Below are 17,301 nucleotides of genomic sequence, written 5' to 3' on the forward strand. Positions count from 1 at the left end.
AAACCGATTTAAGCATAAATTTTAAAATATAGTTTTTAAAATTTAATAACATCCAAACTAAAATTTAATAACGAGTATAGTAGATTTAATTAATAATATTTCAAAAAACTATTAACAGTTAAAATAAATTGAATATTGTTTACGATAAAATTTAATAGTACATAAAATACAAACTAAAATCACCTAAATATAATTTGGTAAAATTTAAAAATACATTTAATAACAGGCGATTCGATATCACTTTGAGATATAAATACAAAATAAAACTTTAAAATTTATACACAAATCCACTCTGGAATAAGACAAAGTTCCAATGATGTCTGGAAATAATTCACAGCTTTTGGCTATAATCAAACAACTTAAAGGAAGAGAGTTCCTTACTGATTCGAGAACACTTTCTGAACTTCTGTTCAAATTACAAGCACCACCAGGTAGCGTTATTAGTTTACATCTACATCAATAATTTACACCAAACTCTATCTATAAGCTGTCAAATACCATGAAATTGTATAAAAAATAGCTATTAACATTCTCGTAAACACATCACCATCTAAGTAGTCCAGTAGATGTTTGATCTGTGTCAGTAAATAAAGTCATTGTCGGCAACCTCACAGTCATCTTCAAATCCTGATGTGGCTTCATCCGAATTGCTCAATTCAGCCTGTTGGTTGTGTGCAAAAGAAATTCTAGGAAGTTAGCACAGCAGTGTTTATACAAACATGATATGTGAAGAAATATATTGATTGGTAATGCAGTTTAGATAAGTTCAGGTTTAGATGAGAAATGGAGAAGACATTGAATTCAGCAAACAAGGAATCTTTTAGGATGCAACCAGGCATTTACCTGGTAATTAAAGCATCATAATCTAATCAAAATGGGCACAGTTTTTGTACAGATAGAACAGATAGCCATCCATATCATTAAGCTGCTAGTCTATAGAAAAGGTGGTTTGGGGTAGGCTAAGATGGCATTCGGCTCCTAAAGACTCCTAACTGAAAGTCTATCGAGGTTAGAGCATGGATTTTGCAGTGATGATGATGAATGACTTGACCTGGAGCAATACTCCAAAAAAAGTATGTATGACTTGAGGATGCTAACTAGCTGTAGGGACCTTAGGAAATGTTGCCATTGTCTTGGGTTCAAAACTTGTCTTCATCAAAAATGGAGGTCAGCGCTGCCATTATATATTATCTAAAGAAAACTTTAAATAGAGTTAAAGACTGGTAAAATATTAAGAAATAATGACTTTTCAGCATTTTCAGGTTCTTGCAAAATACATTCAAGAGGCATTCTCATTTGCTTGAATCAAGGAACAGATAAATCATGTCATGTTAATGGCAAATATTAATTACCCTACAAATCATTTTCAAAATATATCCATGTATCTGTTTTTATACTTGACAAACCTTTGCTTCATGGTATCTTTCCAGCATGCGCCGGTACTGCTGCCTTGCATCAGGGGAGTCTACCATTGATAGAACCCTTGAAACAGCTTCACCAACAGCTGCATCCACCTTTTGCCTCCTGAAAACCTTAGCTATGTCATCATCTTCCTCTTCATTGGCAATTTCTGGCTCAGCTCGAAACCCCCGTAGGCCAGCTCCTTTTCTCCGCCACCGTAATATAACCTTTTCAACGACACCAACTGTCCATATGATTTCTCTGTACTTCTTTCTTACCTGATGACCTCGTACATGAGCCTGTCAATATAGACCAAAGGGAAAAAGTGATTTTGTATCATAAAAATTGCCGGACAATTTATCTTCTGTAAAGCAATGTGCTTGGCCCCTTTTTCTCTCCGTTTATGACTTATATCTGTACAACAGATCATAAGCTAAGAAAAGGTTTGACTAAAAACATTCAAGCTGATTTTCTTCAAAAAAAGGACATTGGAGCTACATAGAATCTTTGGAAAATAATCTAGTCGTGACAGGTGAGAAATTGTAATCTAGCAACTTAGCTGAAGAATTCATCACAAGAATGCAAGTAGCATAAAGATTGATGTGATCCCTAACAGGATGAGATAAGAATTTTGATGCACATAGTAGGTAAGCTAAGATGCTTTATTGTTTTCTTAAAAGTTTTATGCCTCAAGAAATTTAACAAAACAAGGAAAGTTGTTCCAATATGAGAAACCTCATTATGTAGGTTCATTTCATTTTAACAGGTTTCCATAGTGATAGAAAATATGAGAATTTTGCAAGTTATTTTTGAACTCAAAAGGATGCAAGAACTGAATAGGGATGTTGATGAAGTAGCATTTTATAACTTGGAACCCTAGGCATGAATTGCTGCATACATGTTTGAAAGAAATATCAAATAAACATACACCAAATAAAAAATAACAAAAAGAAAGAATAGCAAACCTGTATCTTCACTACGTGAAGGCGCAAAGTAAGAAAATCTCTGCGTCCCTTCCAACCCCGATACTTTTTCTGGATAGATAGAGCTGCTCTATCGAAATTCTGATCTTGAGAACTATGAGAAGGCCTATGAATCCTTGACAAGGCTGAGAACCCTTGTATGTCTCCTGGAGTCAAGCCATAATCATCACAACTCAGACTGAGAGCAGCTTCTTGCTGCCTCTTCCTGAACGAATGCGCACGGAAGGCAGCTTGTATGCGTGCTGCAGCAAGAGCTGCGTTTCTTACAGCTGCTAAAGAATCCTTCAGTGAAAGTTCGTCTTCTGTTTCACCATGCTTTTTGACACTCTGAGATATGCTTTCAACTGCTCTTTCTGCTTCGACCTCAGAAGAACCCTTAGAAATCTCACTTTCTTCTATAGTTAGAGAAGATAGATGATTAGTTAAAGCAACTTCTGAAAGGTATCCAGCAAGACCCTTGTAGCCTCTAGCAGATGCTAGGAATCCTGGTGTTTTTCCAACTGGATCTTGTGCAGTGGGATCTGTGACTAATCCAGCAGATGCACCAGCAGCAAGAAGCGCAGCAACCATTTTCTCTCTGCGAAAGAAAATAGTTTCACCTATATAAGCAAGAGATCTTGAAAATTCATAAATTAAAATTTAGCAAAATGTTGGATGAAAGAGACATTTTCTTTTTTGTGAAGGAAACTTGGATAGATCATTATTTGTGACAAGAAAGCAGACATCGCATAATGAAGCAAGACTATACTGGTCCCAAAAACAACCATGACTCCAAGAACTGACACATCAAATCCTCAACACTAGTAGATGCTTATGCCAAACAATTTTAATTACCTGTTACAGTGTGCAGCCCAATGCAGTGCTGTCCATCCATTTGCATCACGGAAATTGATGCCAACCCCATGCTCAAGGATTGGACCTAAAGCCCACTCATATCCAAGACCAGAAATCAGGTGTATAATGCCTTGTTCTTGCTTTGATAACAAACAGCCCGCTTGTTTATTGTTTTGATGTTTCGTTGACAACCAGTTAAGCAGCTTGTCTTTTAACAGTTCTTGCATAATCCAGTCTTTGGTATCTAGTGAATTATCAGAACCAAGTGCCTCAATAATTTGCTTCCAATGCTCATCTGTTGCTTTGAGTTTTCTAGACTTCTCTACTTGATTGTCCACAGAACCTACTGCTATTGTTGAACTATCATATTCATACAGTAGCATTTGAGAAAGTCTAGCAAGAAGCAATATTTCTTCAGAATCTTTTGCAGCACCAACAGTGGATAAAGGATCTATATAGTTAGAGGTGGTCAGCTTAGCCCGAAATTCAAATTCTCGCACTTCACTGCAGGACTCCCTGTTGCCAGATGTGATACATAGAGTAACTTTACCAATATTATGTTGAGGAGCCTGGCAACGGAGTACCCCTTCTTGGACAATATCAAGTGGAACCTCAATGTCACCAAACATGACTGCCCAAGAAGACTCCAGCGGATTGCAAAGAAAATCTCCTGTAATGATAACCTGAACACCACATTGTTGCGTCAAAATATAACTAATGATAACTCAGCTCAACAGAGCAAAGAAAGCTGCATACACTTGAAATGGTTCTCTTTGTAAATCTTTTAAGTATATTAAAAAAGTAGTTCTACATATTTAACAAGATAATTAATAGAAACATGTGAGAATAAGATATCAAAATCATTTTTTATGTTCTGATCCTATTTAAACAAAAGGAAGTTTAACCATGCAATAGGGCCAGTTTTATTGTCGATCCATAAAATCATTATTAACACCCGTTCATTATCAAGTATCAGCAACATGTTCAGCAATTAACAAATTCTAGAGATAAAAGTATACCTTGGTGCTCTCATAAGAAAATGCCCATTCTGGAGAGACTTCCCTTATGCTGAAACGTTGTTTCTGTGACACAGTCAAACTTAAATCTGTTTCAAGAGAAGCTCCAAATTGACTCTGATCAAAAATACTTGAGAAATCTGCCAAATATGTACTGCTTCCCAGAGCTATGGGGGCAGCTCCAATCCAATCAAAACTATTTTCTTTTCTACCTTCAAAAGTACCTCCTAAAGATGAATTGTGTTCTCCAAACATCTTGAGTTGAGAAATAGTGATAGGTGACTCAATGGAGTTCTCAGAGCCTAAAAGAAATCTTCTCGTAGCAGATAGATGGGGACGTAAATCAGTCTCAGAAATTTCATGACCATTTGGACTGTCTTCTGCTGTATAAGAACTCAAATTCTCAGATGGGCCAAACGAATAAGTAGAAATATTCTCTCTCCCTGAAAATGTAGGTAATGGATCCTATAAAGGAACACAAATCAGCATAAGTGGAAATCATGGTAAACATTTTAATTTTCACAAACAAAATTTAAAATGTTACAAGTACAAAATAAAATGGTGAGACCAGGATAACCCCATAACATATTGGAGTTCTCTGAATAGTCTGACAAAAGATAAGCAACAGAATAGCCATATTTTGGCTGTTTTACAAACTAACAACTCCTCAAGTGGGAGCACAAATCTATGTTCTATTATATTAAACAAACTAAGAGAGTAACCTTGCTGATCCATGATACAAAGTCATTTTAAATAAAAGCCAGTTTTAGGTGCACTTACTCTGGAGATGGAAGAATCAGGAATCCCATTGGTGGCCAAGAAATTGGAACTTCTTCCATGAGAATCCATCCCCACCGATTTTGAGTTCTGGAGTACATCTGTCCATGAAGGAGATTCCAAGCATAATGGTTGATTTTGCTGCAATTTATGGTCACCTGGAGGAAGCTTGCAGATGTTCAATCTACCATCAAATGATTATGAAAGCAAAAGCAAAAATGATTCACAGTGCGATATCAGCATGCCCTTGCAACAACTTGTCCTGCCAAGCATATGAAAACAGTTTGCAAAAAAACTAGAATATTATTGAAAATGACCTGTATGACTCTAGTATATTGTTAAAAAAACCCATAATTAAAAATGAAATATTAGTGCATCTGGTTGGTGATAAATGTCATCATCTCCGTCATTTGAGATTCAGAGGGGAATTTCGAAGAGAAACTTAGCTGATAATACTCAAATATATAGTCAAATACCATGAATGCTCAATTACTTGAAAGGTTGAAGAGTATAGTAGACCTAAAAAGTAGAAAGTAAAGTAGCAGGGAATAAGAATGGGTTTTAGTATTTTTTTTTTTTTGTTGTTTACTTGGAGAATGAAAATTTGTGTTGGAGCTCCTCTATTTACTAGGACTGTGGCTTTTGTATTTTCAAAGAAGTTTTGGAGTATCATGGCCAGAATCCGCACAAAAGTGTGATCAGTACAGGATGCTTTGCAATGCAAGGTCTGCAGTGATTAGATTACAGGATGGTCCAAGTATAGGCAGTTTCCATATACTTATGTTTGAACTTTGAAGCATTTATATTACATGCTTCAATGAATTGTACACTTATAGTGTAATTTTTTCCCAACAGAAGCAATTAGCCAGAAGAATTCAAAGGTGAAAAACAAAAAGATTTGATGACATAGAAAAAAATCGTTGGTTCTTTCCAGATGGCCCAATAGGACTGGGAGTCTGAGACACTAAGTGAGAATATGTACTCTCAAGTAGGACCAGGTGTTTCAACATTGTTCCATGTCTCAACGCCACATGCAAGGAACGGTATGTCTCCTGTTTTGAGAAAAATGGGAATAGAATTTAACATATTATCTGCTGAAAGAACAGCAGATCATCCATCAGAAAAAGATGGACTTGTTTAATTTAGATAGAATTTCATGTGCTACAGAAAGCATTCATAAGAACAAAAGGATAAACAACAAACCTGAGAAAATCTTAAAATACATGATACGTAATTTAACCATCAGGGTATATATAAAACTACCTGGGCTTTTTTGCAGCTGAGCAGTGGCATAGTTTTGTTGCTTTCCAACTTCACTAATTTGATGTCCTCTATCTAATCCTTCAAGAAGATTTTCATGTGCTAAAGAAACCTCCCTTTGTCCGTAAGGAAAATGTCCTAGGATTTGTATATCATCATTCTCAGTAGGGAACTCCGGTAGATTTTCTTGAAAGTAAATGGAATTATCATCATCATCTAAACTCAACTGTGCTGCAATATTCTGTAGTGCTTGGTTGACTTCTGGCTGTGAATTTTTATCAGAATTTTCTAGTCTATCAAATTTAGTATAGTTGTTTGCATCAAAGTTCTCTAAGACAAACTTAGAACTGACTTCTTCTGTTGATCCTTGACTGTAAGGGCTCTGAGATGGTTCATATAATACAGTAGTTCCAGACGTATAGCCTTTATCCACATTAATATTACTTGAAGTATGATTGAGACTTGAATAAGATTGCATGGAGAAGTTTAAGGTCGATCCAGAAACATATCTTCCCTGGGTAAGAGCAAATAAAATGATGATTATCAGGTTAAACACTCAATCTTCAAGTGCCAGAGACATGACATGTCATCTAGTCTTAATAATGTGCCTTCTACTGTGACTTAAACAGTCTTTCCATCATCTTGTCGGTTGATCTTTTTATAAGACAACATAATGAAGTGAAAAGATTTAATTGACAAACCTCATCAACTTCTCGGTAGTGAACAAGAACAATGTGTTCATACTCCCTGAAAAGAAATATTTAAGTACATTACCTAACAGTCATGCCAAAAAGTACTTAAGGCTATCAACAAAAGGCACAATATGTTTGAAAATATCTAGAGGAATATTATTGTTTATTCCTGCTACATGGTATCCTGTCTATATCCACAATAGCCGCTTGCAAACATTAACAAAGTAGCATTTTTTGTCTCCCAAAGCGAGGAGCATTTGGGTATCAAAAAAATCATTGGATCAGACAATCTGTGTTACTTGGACTCAACTACAACTATGTGATACAACTATGAACCCATGTGTCTGACATGGCAATTTTTAAATTTCTGACTGATCAACAAAAATATTGTCCACTTGGTGTGTCATTGTCCAAGTGTAGGTACCCAACACAAGTATAGAGAGGGTAGATGAAAAGTTTAAGTGCCAGAGACAACAATGGTATATTTGTAATTTCACAGAAAAGAATATCATGATTCTTGAATTATGAGTTTTTGCTATGCATGATCATCACATTTGTGAATTTTGTAGAATCTTATTTCTGAGATTTAACTTGAGAGTAAGCACGGATGTCTTTTTATGGCTAATTTTTTCACTCCTTCAACCTTTTATCTAGCTAGTAACACCAGAGTGGTAGCAGTCTCCAGGTTAGAATTTCCTAATTTGAATCTGGATCAGTCAAGTCAAAAATATATCCTATACCAATAACTTTGCTGTATCATGTTGACATGAGTGCATATGATAAGCTGTGGAGGTACACTATCGTGTAGCATGAAAAGAAAATTAATTTACACAAAGAGAAAACATTAATATGAAGAGCACTGCCATAGTCGAATCTAGATGCTTCAATGTAGAATACAGGTATTATCATGGATACAATTGGGAAGTAACATACTGAATTTCCTGAACAAAAACTAGAATTATAAGGACAACTCTCCTGGTGGGAACTGGGAAGCCTGTCTAATATTATGATGGCAAGAGTTTGCTGGAAGGCAAATGAAGTTTTAAAGAGACAGTTGCAAAATATTGTTAATCAAAAACCAACAAATTTACATGGTGGTTCATACTTCTGTATATAAAATTCAACATGAAATGTGAACTTACGGATCCAGCATCCAATAGCTACGTCTCTGGAAGTAAGGATTTTGCTCCCCATGGGCATAATAACAACTCAAAGTGTCTACATTCCCAACCTATGAAAGTAGAATAAAAAAAGAAAGCTTCTAATTTCTCAAAAAACATAGACACATCATGCATACAAGAGAAATAGGATTTTAAAAAAAATGCTAACTGAAGATTCTATTAACAAACCGAGAAAAGAAAATAATGACAGCAGTCAGAACTTAATCTGTGAGACTGATTGATATCAGGTTAGGTTAGGTGCATTAAATAGAAGTTTCTTTTTTCTTAGCATAAATAGAATCAATGTCTTATTTCAAAGAGTGCATTTCATTAGTATTGGTAATTTGGTACTAATAAAGTAGTGCTAGTACTGGTTCTCTATTTGAGAGCTATAAGCAAAGCATGACTTATTACTCCAGCCAATAATCGCTAGTTCACACTGACAACAATTCAAATTGTAACAGCTATCAGTCAGCAATTTGAATTTTCAGGAACAAGTGGAGCTACAAGGATCTTTCCAGTGAACAGGAAAACAACAAAAATCAAATGGAGTAGTCAATTTCTCTTTTGTTTGTTTCGAACAAAACTCCCCAAAATCTGCTTCCACCTCTTCTAACACCACAAATTGAGCTTGACCAGCTTCATGTCCCTAATCATCTTAAAACACATTTCTCATTCAATATTTGTTTTGACTGCAAATATTTATTCACCACTTTGTCATGTCCACATGTGCAATACATTCAGATATGTTGGCCAGTATAATATGCAACACAAACCCCCAAATCTCCACTAATACCTATTGACTCATGGGTATTTTAGAAGAAATCAAAGATATTTAGGACAATATCACTTGTCAAATCAAGAGAAAATGTTTTTAGTACTTCCATGAACCTCTTCAGATCTTATTTGCAAATGCCCAATCATCTTACAAAGGTTTTCCCCTATTTTTTTGCTCTATAGAATTACACCTTATTATAATGAATGTAATAAACTTTCTCTGGTTATCTATCAAATGAGGATCTAGAATCTCCAACAGCATGAACTAGAACTTAACATGGATACTTTCTTTAGTTAACAATACTCGCAAATTCTATTCATTGATGGCATGTTAAGCTTAATTGTTCATCCCCAAAACATAAGCTGCTAATCAAGAACCCAGCCTACATGTCATGTTAGTCCCAACTATGGCATCTGTTATGTTATTGACTTTGAACATGTGTGATTATCTTAATCAAATTTCTTACATTTTATGATCTATCAGAGCTCACAATCATTCTTGGAATATTCTTATCTTTTCTAGAAACCACGCAAAGGTTTATATTGTCATTCTAGGCCCAAGTATCAGTGGTTGCCAACACGATAAGATTTTGGTACAAAGTGGCATATAAAATGATAGTACAAGTTGGTGTTGGTTGACATAAATCAAGAATTATGCTTGTCGCAACATGTTCACCCACTGCTGCCATCTCTCTCGACATGAGAACAAAATAAGAAAGGATAGTGATCTCTCAATTATCAAGCCTCCCTCCTTCAATCTATGTTCAATGCAAGGGCAGATCTCCTCCTTATGAGGAACTCAATCTCTATCTTGCGACCATTTAGGAGGTGGGACCATGGAGGCATAGACGCATAACAACTGGAAGGCTTGACACTATCTGGCTTTACATTAAAAACCTGCTTCTAGTAGCTACTAATTTGGGATAAGCACCCAAAGTAACAAACTAGCTCTGTAGGATATAGATAAAGTAATACATTTGATGCTTTCAGAGTTCTACATGTGGTGCCCATGATGAGTAAAGAATCACCTCTTTTATAACATCATGTAATATGTGAACTATCGTATGCTTGGTGTGGAGATAGTCAATAAACTCCCCCATGATCCATCAGTAGGCTGAGAGTAGTTTCTCCCACATATAGGTTGTTCCTTTTCACTTGGATCAGCTTGAAGGTTAGCTACAAGACTTTTATATATGAAAAAATCTACTCTAGTGAGTTGCTGTCACAAACTTTGCTACTTATGAATGTGGTTGATCTGTCTCTTGTCATCTCTTTGTTGTTCTACAACTTTTGTATTTGATCAAGTGTATCATTGTTGTTCCTCTCAAGATGATATTGTAGATCATTTCCTCAAAAAAATGAATAAATAAATACAATTATACCAGTTGCCATTTTAGCCTTCAACTGTATTTTACCATTCTATGCCATGAGCAGGTGTAACTAATTTCTTAGATATGACATTACAGACATTATGACAATTTTACTTACAGCATTAGAAGGGCACTTCAGATTCCTAATTGAGTTAGGTGGTTACACCTATTTAATATAAGCTTTATGCATAAGAACTTTTCTCTACATTAAAGAAACACAAAGTAGTTGTACTTGTGGGCTTGCAGTCCAAAATTTTAATATAGTTATCTGCTATAAATAATTTGCACTGCTTTGATTTTACCAATAGGTTTGAAACTAAAGTATTGTATATAACAATGGTATCAATACATTCTTAGTTTTTATGGTATTCATATATTCTCACTTACTGAATCTAAATCCAAAAAGTAGGATAAATTTCCATAAATAGGATGAAAATTAAATGTCTAATGTTGCATCCAGTGGTCTGTAAACCTAGCAATCATGTCAAAGGCGATGCAATCTACAGTCTATACTGGGGTAATGGTGCCTTCTGCAAACTTCCCATAATTCAAATGAAAAGCCAAAGTTTATAAATGTTGGAAACTGCTCATGATGCAGCACCTTGAGTTCCATAAACCTATCAAACATGTGGAAGGTGTCTGCATGATGTCATGCATAATTGTTCTTGGTGTATTCCTAAATAGTGGAATATAAACCATAACTCTCTTCCTAAACCATGGAATGAAAAAGAACATAGTTCTCTTCCTAACTTGTGGAACAAAGTACAACATATACTCATCCTAACTCAGGTTGTCATGAATGAGGTCCTACCTAGGAACAAGAAGAGATCTATAGATTTGGATCATAGGATTGGAGCACACAATTGCAAGGTCCAACAATTTAATTAAAATATTTTAGATCTATATTTGACTTTTATAATTTATATTAGTTTTCAATATATATTATTATAAACATTTTTAAAATTATCAATATCATATAATAAAACAAAAATAGCATCATTCTGACAGAAAATATATAAAAAATACAATAAAATTCTTAGTTTCCATATTTATATAGTATGTAGTAACTTTTAATATCAACCATTAAATGTCTAGTTGAATGTACATACGGTAAGCAGGCCTAAGATTGAATCGTAGGTCCATAAGATATTAAGATCCTAACCTAATCTAGATCATACTTGGGATTGTATCGTTCAAGTCATTTTGGATCATAAGATCCTAAGGTTTTGAATGCAAATTTGACTACTATATTCCTAATTAGAAAACAATTCACCTTTCACCCTTGGATTACTTCCAACTAGTCAACATAACTAGTACCATAATATTTGCCGTGTAATAGAAGCAAATTTGCCAAACTATTCATAAAAACTGAGTGCGGGTGCGGTTCTTCAACTAACCTTAAGCCTCTCATGTGCTTCCCCAATGGTCCTTCCATCTTTCTTCCTCCGCCATGCATGTCCATCTTTACGGAAAAACCTAAGTACCTTACGATTAAAAAGAAACAAAGAACCACCTGCCAAACCAAGCAGATTGCAGAAGGTAGAACAATGTTAAATGGTAGGAGCGGGACATTGATAAAAATGCTAATTTCACAAGTACAAAAAACATTTGTTACTGGGTGGAAGGTGAGGTGGCTCTGGCGTGAGAGGATAGCGCTTATAATCTTTTAAAATGAAAAGAACTTCAGAAGCTTTCAGCCATCGTTTCTGAGCTTCTTGGCGAAGCACATCAATATCGAAACCTAGAACGAGATCAATGATCAATTTGCCAAACTAGCAAGTGAAAGAAACAAAGAGACATCTAATTCCATCAACTCCAAACGTACGTGAATAAAAGTGAACTGGATGTCAGTAATTCAACCTAGCACTTAGCCGGAGCATTCAAATAGAGTTCCTAACTTCAATCTAAAAATTCCGTCTTCAAGTAAATTCCATGTTAAATAGGATACGGCATGCCATAAACTGTAAACTAATTCAGCAAAATAAAATTTCACTAAATGTTCAAAAAAGAATAAAAAATAATAAAAAAGAGGGGAAAAACATGTGTTCCCAATTCTACTTCCTCCAAAAAGCACTAGAAAAATCTAAGGTGACGCAAAGTGCTACCACATGAATACAAAGAACATCTTTCCACTCCAAGAAACAACCCGCGCCACGATATCTCGGATCCCAAACTCCTCAAGGTCGTACAAGGCGATAGACCGAGAAGAGAACTGAAGTCAACGAGGGCATGACAAAACAAAAGAGCATAGAAGGAAACAAGGAAAAAAGTTTAGGCGAGGGTGGAGAGGGAGATCAGTTCATACCGTGCTGCATCACCGATCCCAAGGGAACAGCTTCGATGTCGGCCGGCGGCTACAGTAGCTCCAATCAACCGCGCCCTAGAGAACGAGAGGGAGAACAAGAGGGGAAAGTGGAGAAGGGATTTGGTGGCCACTTCGATTCACCTGGAAGGAGAGAGAGAGAGAAAGATGATCCGGGGAAGGAATTGAAATCGATAGGAAACCAGAAACGTGGGGAGGGAGAGACTCGTACAGTTCGTCGTTAGTCGAAGTCAAGTGGACGCCGCCGCATAGACATGTTTTCTACGAGCGGCAGCGTTAAGCACTCAAAATCTGACCCCTCCATAAATTATTATAATATTTTCCTTTTTCCATTTTAACCGACAAAATTCTCTCTTATTCTTTCCAGCAGCACCAACCTTTTAAATTTTACACACCCAAAATTTCTAGATTCTCAAAAGCATCCTTATCCAGTTAAAGTCTCGATTTCACCCTTGTATTTTGATAATTCTGACTATTGGGATAAATATATATTTACAATTACCCCTCAAAATTTTCATATTTTTAAAAAAATTAGTTAAATCAAATTTATTGCGCTAACCTTAATGGAGAAGACTATGATTTGCTACTTTAATCACAATTAATTTATTTCAAGGTCCATAAGAATGGCATCACCCCAACTTCACTTAATTATCACTTTTTCTCAAGAAAATAGTAATTAAGTGATGAGCTCGGATTCCAGTTGTAATTTTTAAATTTTATATAAAATCTAAAAAAATTCCTTACAAGTTAATACATAATTCATTAGTTCATAATTAATATTAATATATATAGTTATTACTTATAAAATACAATAAAAGAGTTTTATTGCCCAAGTTAGATATAATAAATAATAAAATGAATTTGACGATTAGTTTTGAGTGGATAAGTATTACAACTAGCTGATTAGTGAGAATCTTAAGAAAATTAAGAGATCCAACAATCATTCTAATCAAGCAAGAGTCAAGAAGTTCATATTTAGCATGACAAAATACATGTGGTTGATTCCCTTTAAAATGGAGGGTTACGAGTGACGTTGAAAAGTGCAGGAGAAATAAAAACATAATACAAGGCACTCTCAATTATCCTCATAACACGATCACCACACTAGGTATGAGCAGAATATTTCAATAAAAGGTGTACAATCATATGTAAAGAGCTAAATCGAAAAGTTACAGTTGATTACTACGGGGAAAACATTACCTCAGCTTGCCGAGATTTGACCATTAATTATCCACTTCAGCAAGTCTGCCCCGCATTAACCAACTCAACTATGCCCTATAAGTAAGTAGGAGCGAAACATAATTTAGATTTGGGGGTTGTAAATTTTATGTTTAGGGGTGGCTAAGAGACAAAAATAATCATTATACCTTGTATATAACTTTTAATAATAAAAAATGATTTAGTTATCGAGAAGACTCAAACTCGAGTTGTGTAAAAAAATTAGGTGATATGGTGGGTCTTTATTGGTCTGACATGGCAAAAAGGGATCAATAATCGATCCAAGCTGGCATCCGACCTGGCATGTCGAACGATCGATGGTCAAACTGTGCTTTGACTGACCCAGTAATGCTTCGACAGCTCGGTCATATGCTCTCACAGTTTGGCCGCTCAAATAGCTCAGCCACATGCTCTCACAACTCGACCGCTCGGACAGCTCGGCCACATGCTCTCACAGCTCGGCCGCTCGGATAGCTCGGCCACATACTCTCACAGCTCGGTCGCTTGGATAGCTCGGCCACATGCTCTCACAGCTCGGCCGCTCGAACAGCTCGGTCGCTCAAATGACATAGCTCAGCCACATGCTCTCCGACTTCAGGTTCAATCAGCTCACAAATGGTTTGGCCTCTCCTCGACTCGAGATCAAAGAGACAACCAAACTTATCAGTTCTGCCAAAAGGATAAGGACGATTACTAAGTTTCCAAACTTGGTTCCCGAAATTCTCGCACACTTATGCTCACAAACGTCAGATAAAGATAGCCGTTGGATGATTGGAAACCGTCAGAGATCGTGCCTCTAATGACACATTATTAGCTTATTTGACAACTAATCATATACGTTACTTCCCCAAGATCATGTTCCTCAAATTGTTATATTAATCCCCACATGTATGAAGCAACCTCCCTCGAATTCTTTACATACACATACTACTTCTTCTTTATTCTCGATCCATTATTGCTCTATGTTGACTTGAGAGTCGAAGTGGCTCTGTCAGGAATTTCCGACGACCTATTAATCCGTTCGTTCAGTTCTCTTCTTCCTCAGGTTCTTCTTATCGGCGGGACCAACGAAAGTTGAGGTAGCATAGTCTTGACTGATGGCTTGGTCATCTCTAGCATCCAGCTGGAACAATAGGTTTTACCATCAGACCAACTATACATATTTATTTTTGGAATGACCATACTAAAAAAATCTATATAATAGGTAAAAGGATGATTTTGCTCACCCAAGCCGTCCAATATCATCGATCCTACAGCAAAATACAGACAGTAAATCAGATGCCAAGCATATCCGAGCGCGTATTTCCCTCCTTGTCTATTTTTTTTTTCTATATGTAAAAAGAAAACAACTTATTTGATAAACCCTCCTTCCTCTCTCCGCTTACCATTGGAATTAGCTTCTTCGGTTTCATCTCCCGCGGCACAACCTTCCCCTTCGTGCCACCTCCGCCTCGGAGCTCACGGGTATCGGTTCCTCTTTCTTTTTTTTTTTAATGTTTCAGTGATGTAGTACTATGCGATCTCGACATGATTTTAAGCTTTCTGCAAAACTTCCGTTTGATATCAGGAAGTGTGATAGCGCAGAGAATATATCTTTCGATTTGCTATTAGTTTTTTCAGCATATGGAGATTGGTTTTCGGTGGCTGAACGTTTTTGAGTCTGCATAAGACGGAAGAACCTGAAACGTTCGCTTGTGTTCATGAAATTTCCCTCGTCTTACGGTTTTTTTAATTTTATTTTGGTTTCGCCGAGAAGTTTTCGCTGAAGCATGCAAAAAATTTGGCCTTTGATGAGGCGTGATTACGTGCGGTATTGAGCTTTTCTTTATTATGATAGGGTAGGCGAAGGGTTTAGTTTGTGCTGGAGTTCTACTGCCTCCTTGTCTATTTTTTTTTTCTATATGTAAAAAGAAAACAGACTTATTTGATAAACCCTCCTTCCTCTCTCCGCTTACCATTGGAATCTGAGCTTCTTCGGTTTCATCTCCCGCGGCACAACCTTCCCCTTCGTGCCACCTCCGCCTCGGAGCTCACGGGTATCGGTTCCTCTTTCTTTTTTTTTTTAATGTTTCAGTGATGTAGTACTATGCGATCTCGACATGATTTTAAGCTTTCTGCAAAACTTCCGTTTGATATCAGGAAGTGTGATAGCGCAGAGAATATATCTTTCGATTTGCTATTAGTTTTTTCAGCATATGGAGATTGGTTTTCGGTGGCTGAACGTTTTTGAGTCTGCATAAGACGGAAGAACCTGAAACGTTCGCTTGTGTTCATGAAATTTCCCTCGTCTTACGGTTTTTTTAATTTTATTTTGGTTTCGCCGAGAAGTTTTCGCTGAAGCATGCAAAAAATTTGGCCTTTGATGAGGCGTGATTACGTGCGGTATTGAGCTTTTCTTTATTATGATAGGGTAGGCGAAGGGTTTAGTTTGTGCTGGAGTTCTACTGCCTTAATATCTTCAATTTATTTATATTTTTTAATTGTCAAATCAATATTTATTGATGATTAAGACTAAAAGTGACAGGATTAAATATGCACGTGGGCTCAAATCTTTTACTTATAAAATGAAAAATCTAATGGAGTAGAATAAAAATATAATACAAAATATAAATTACATTTTATTTCTCTCGCTCCCTCGCTCCACTTTTGGAACGTAGTACGTCACCACTTCTGTTGCCATCTGACCTTAATTGCACTGTTCCATTAAGCGGTACGTTGCAGTGAGCACGTCCGTGCGAAGCAGCGCACCCACGCCGGAGTTGAGCTCACGTTCGGTGTGCCCATTAATTGTCATCGCTTTGGAATTATCGCTCACTGCTTACCTCTCCAACTCTCCCTCCCATCCGGCTCGCTCTGTTGTCTCCAAGCAGTGAAGTTACAGTTTGGCCGTCACATCGCACTGGATCCTATCAGATCTTTAGACTTTGTTTCACAGTCCCTTTTTCTAATCAAGATACGGATCAAATCAAGCACAAGAGTTCCTCTGTCACCTGCCTCTCTTGGGCAGCAAAAACTGCTTCTTTCTCATCCACCACATCCCCTCGTTCCTATTCCAATCCACTTTCTGCAACTCTATTTTCATTTTCTTCAGGAACCTGTTGATTAGCTAGGAAAATTCTCAGCAGAACTCTGATGAGTAGTGTAGTAAAGTATTTCTAAGATCAAATCACATGTTAGGTAGGCCTTTGGTTGTTGTTGTCAGTTGCTCAATGCTCATGACACAAGATTTCTTGTCTTCCAATTTAAGCATCCACAAGGCTCTAATTAATGGGTGTAGTATTGAAGGGGGGTGATACTGCGGGGTAAGGAATAAAGTAGGAAGCAAAGAACAATAACATATATCACGAGATGAGCAGCAGAGCAGGTCTTGTGACAATGAGTTGGTTGTTGTCGGCTTGGATCAAAAGGGAACAAAGAGAGCGTTGCTTGTGGGGTTGTGAGCTTTCTCTATAATATTAGAATTCGAATCTTAATGAAAATAAATATTCTG

At 36.5% G+C, this 17,301-nt stretch overlaps 1 protein-coding gene across 2 annotated transcripts; it reads right to left on the reverse strand.

Moving 5' to 3' along the window:
* Positions 1–359: 359 nt before the first annotated feature.
* Positions 360–12,860, reverse strand: LOC141833140 (calmodulin-binding transcription activator 4-like). 2 transcript variants are annotated; one of them, XM_074720528.1, is made up of 13 exons: positions 12,805–12,860; positions 12,576–12,716; positions 11,886–12,011; positions 11,668–11,783; positions 8,106–8,194; positions 6,973–7,018; positions 6,275–6,785; positions 5,015–5,169; positions 4,238–4,699; positions 3,219–3,901; positions 2,367–2,961; positions 1,407–1,700; positions 360–661 (listed from the first exon to the last, which is right to left on the reverse strand). In XM_074720528.1, the coding sequence occupies exons 2-13, from the start codon at positions 12,583–12,585 to the stop codon at positions 581–583; spliced, it is 3,168 nt and encodes a 1,055-aa protein (XP_074576629.1). In that variant the 5' UTR covers positions 12,586–12,716; positions 12,805–12,860; the 3' UTR covers positions 360–580. The 2 variants fall into 2 exon arrangements, with proteins under 2 accessions (XP_074576629.1, XP_074576628.1); XM_074720527.1 differs by lacking the exon at positions 12,805–12,860 and having other exon boundaries at positions 12,576–12,772.
* Between the last annotated feature and the right edge of the window lie 4,441 nt (positions 12,861–17,301).

Source organism: Curcuma longa, chromosome 8 (assembly GCF_044706935.1).
Source record: "Curcuma longa cultivar G26 ecotype Majalengka, Jawa Barat chromosome 8, ITB_CL_G26_1.1, whole genome shotgun sequence".
In the NCBI taxonomy this organism is placed as follows: Eukaryota; Viridiplantae; Streptophyta; class Magnoliopsida; order Zingiberales; family Zingiberaceae; genus Curcuma; species Curcuma longa.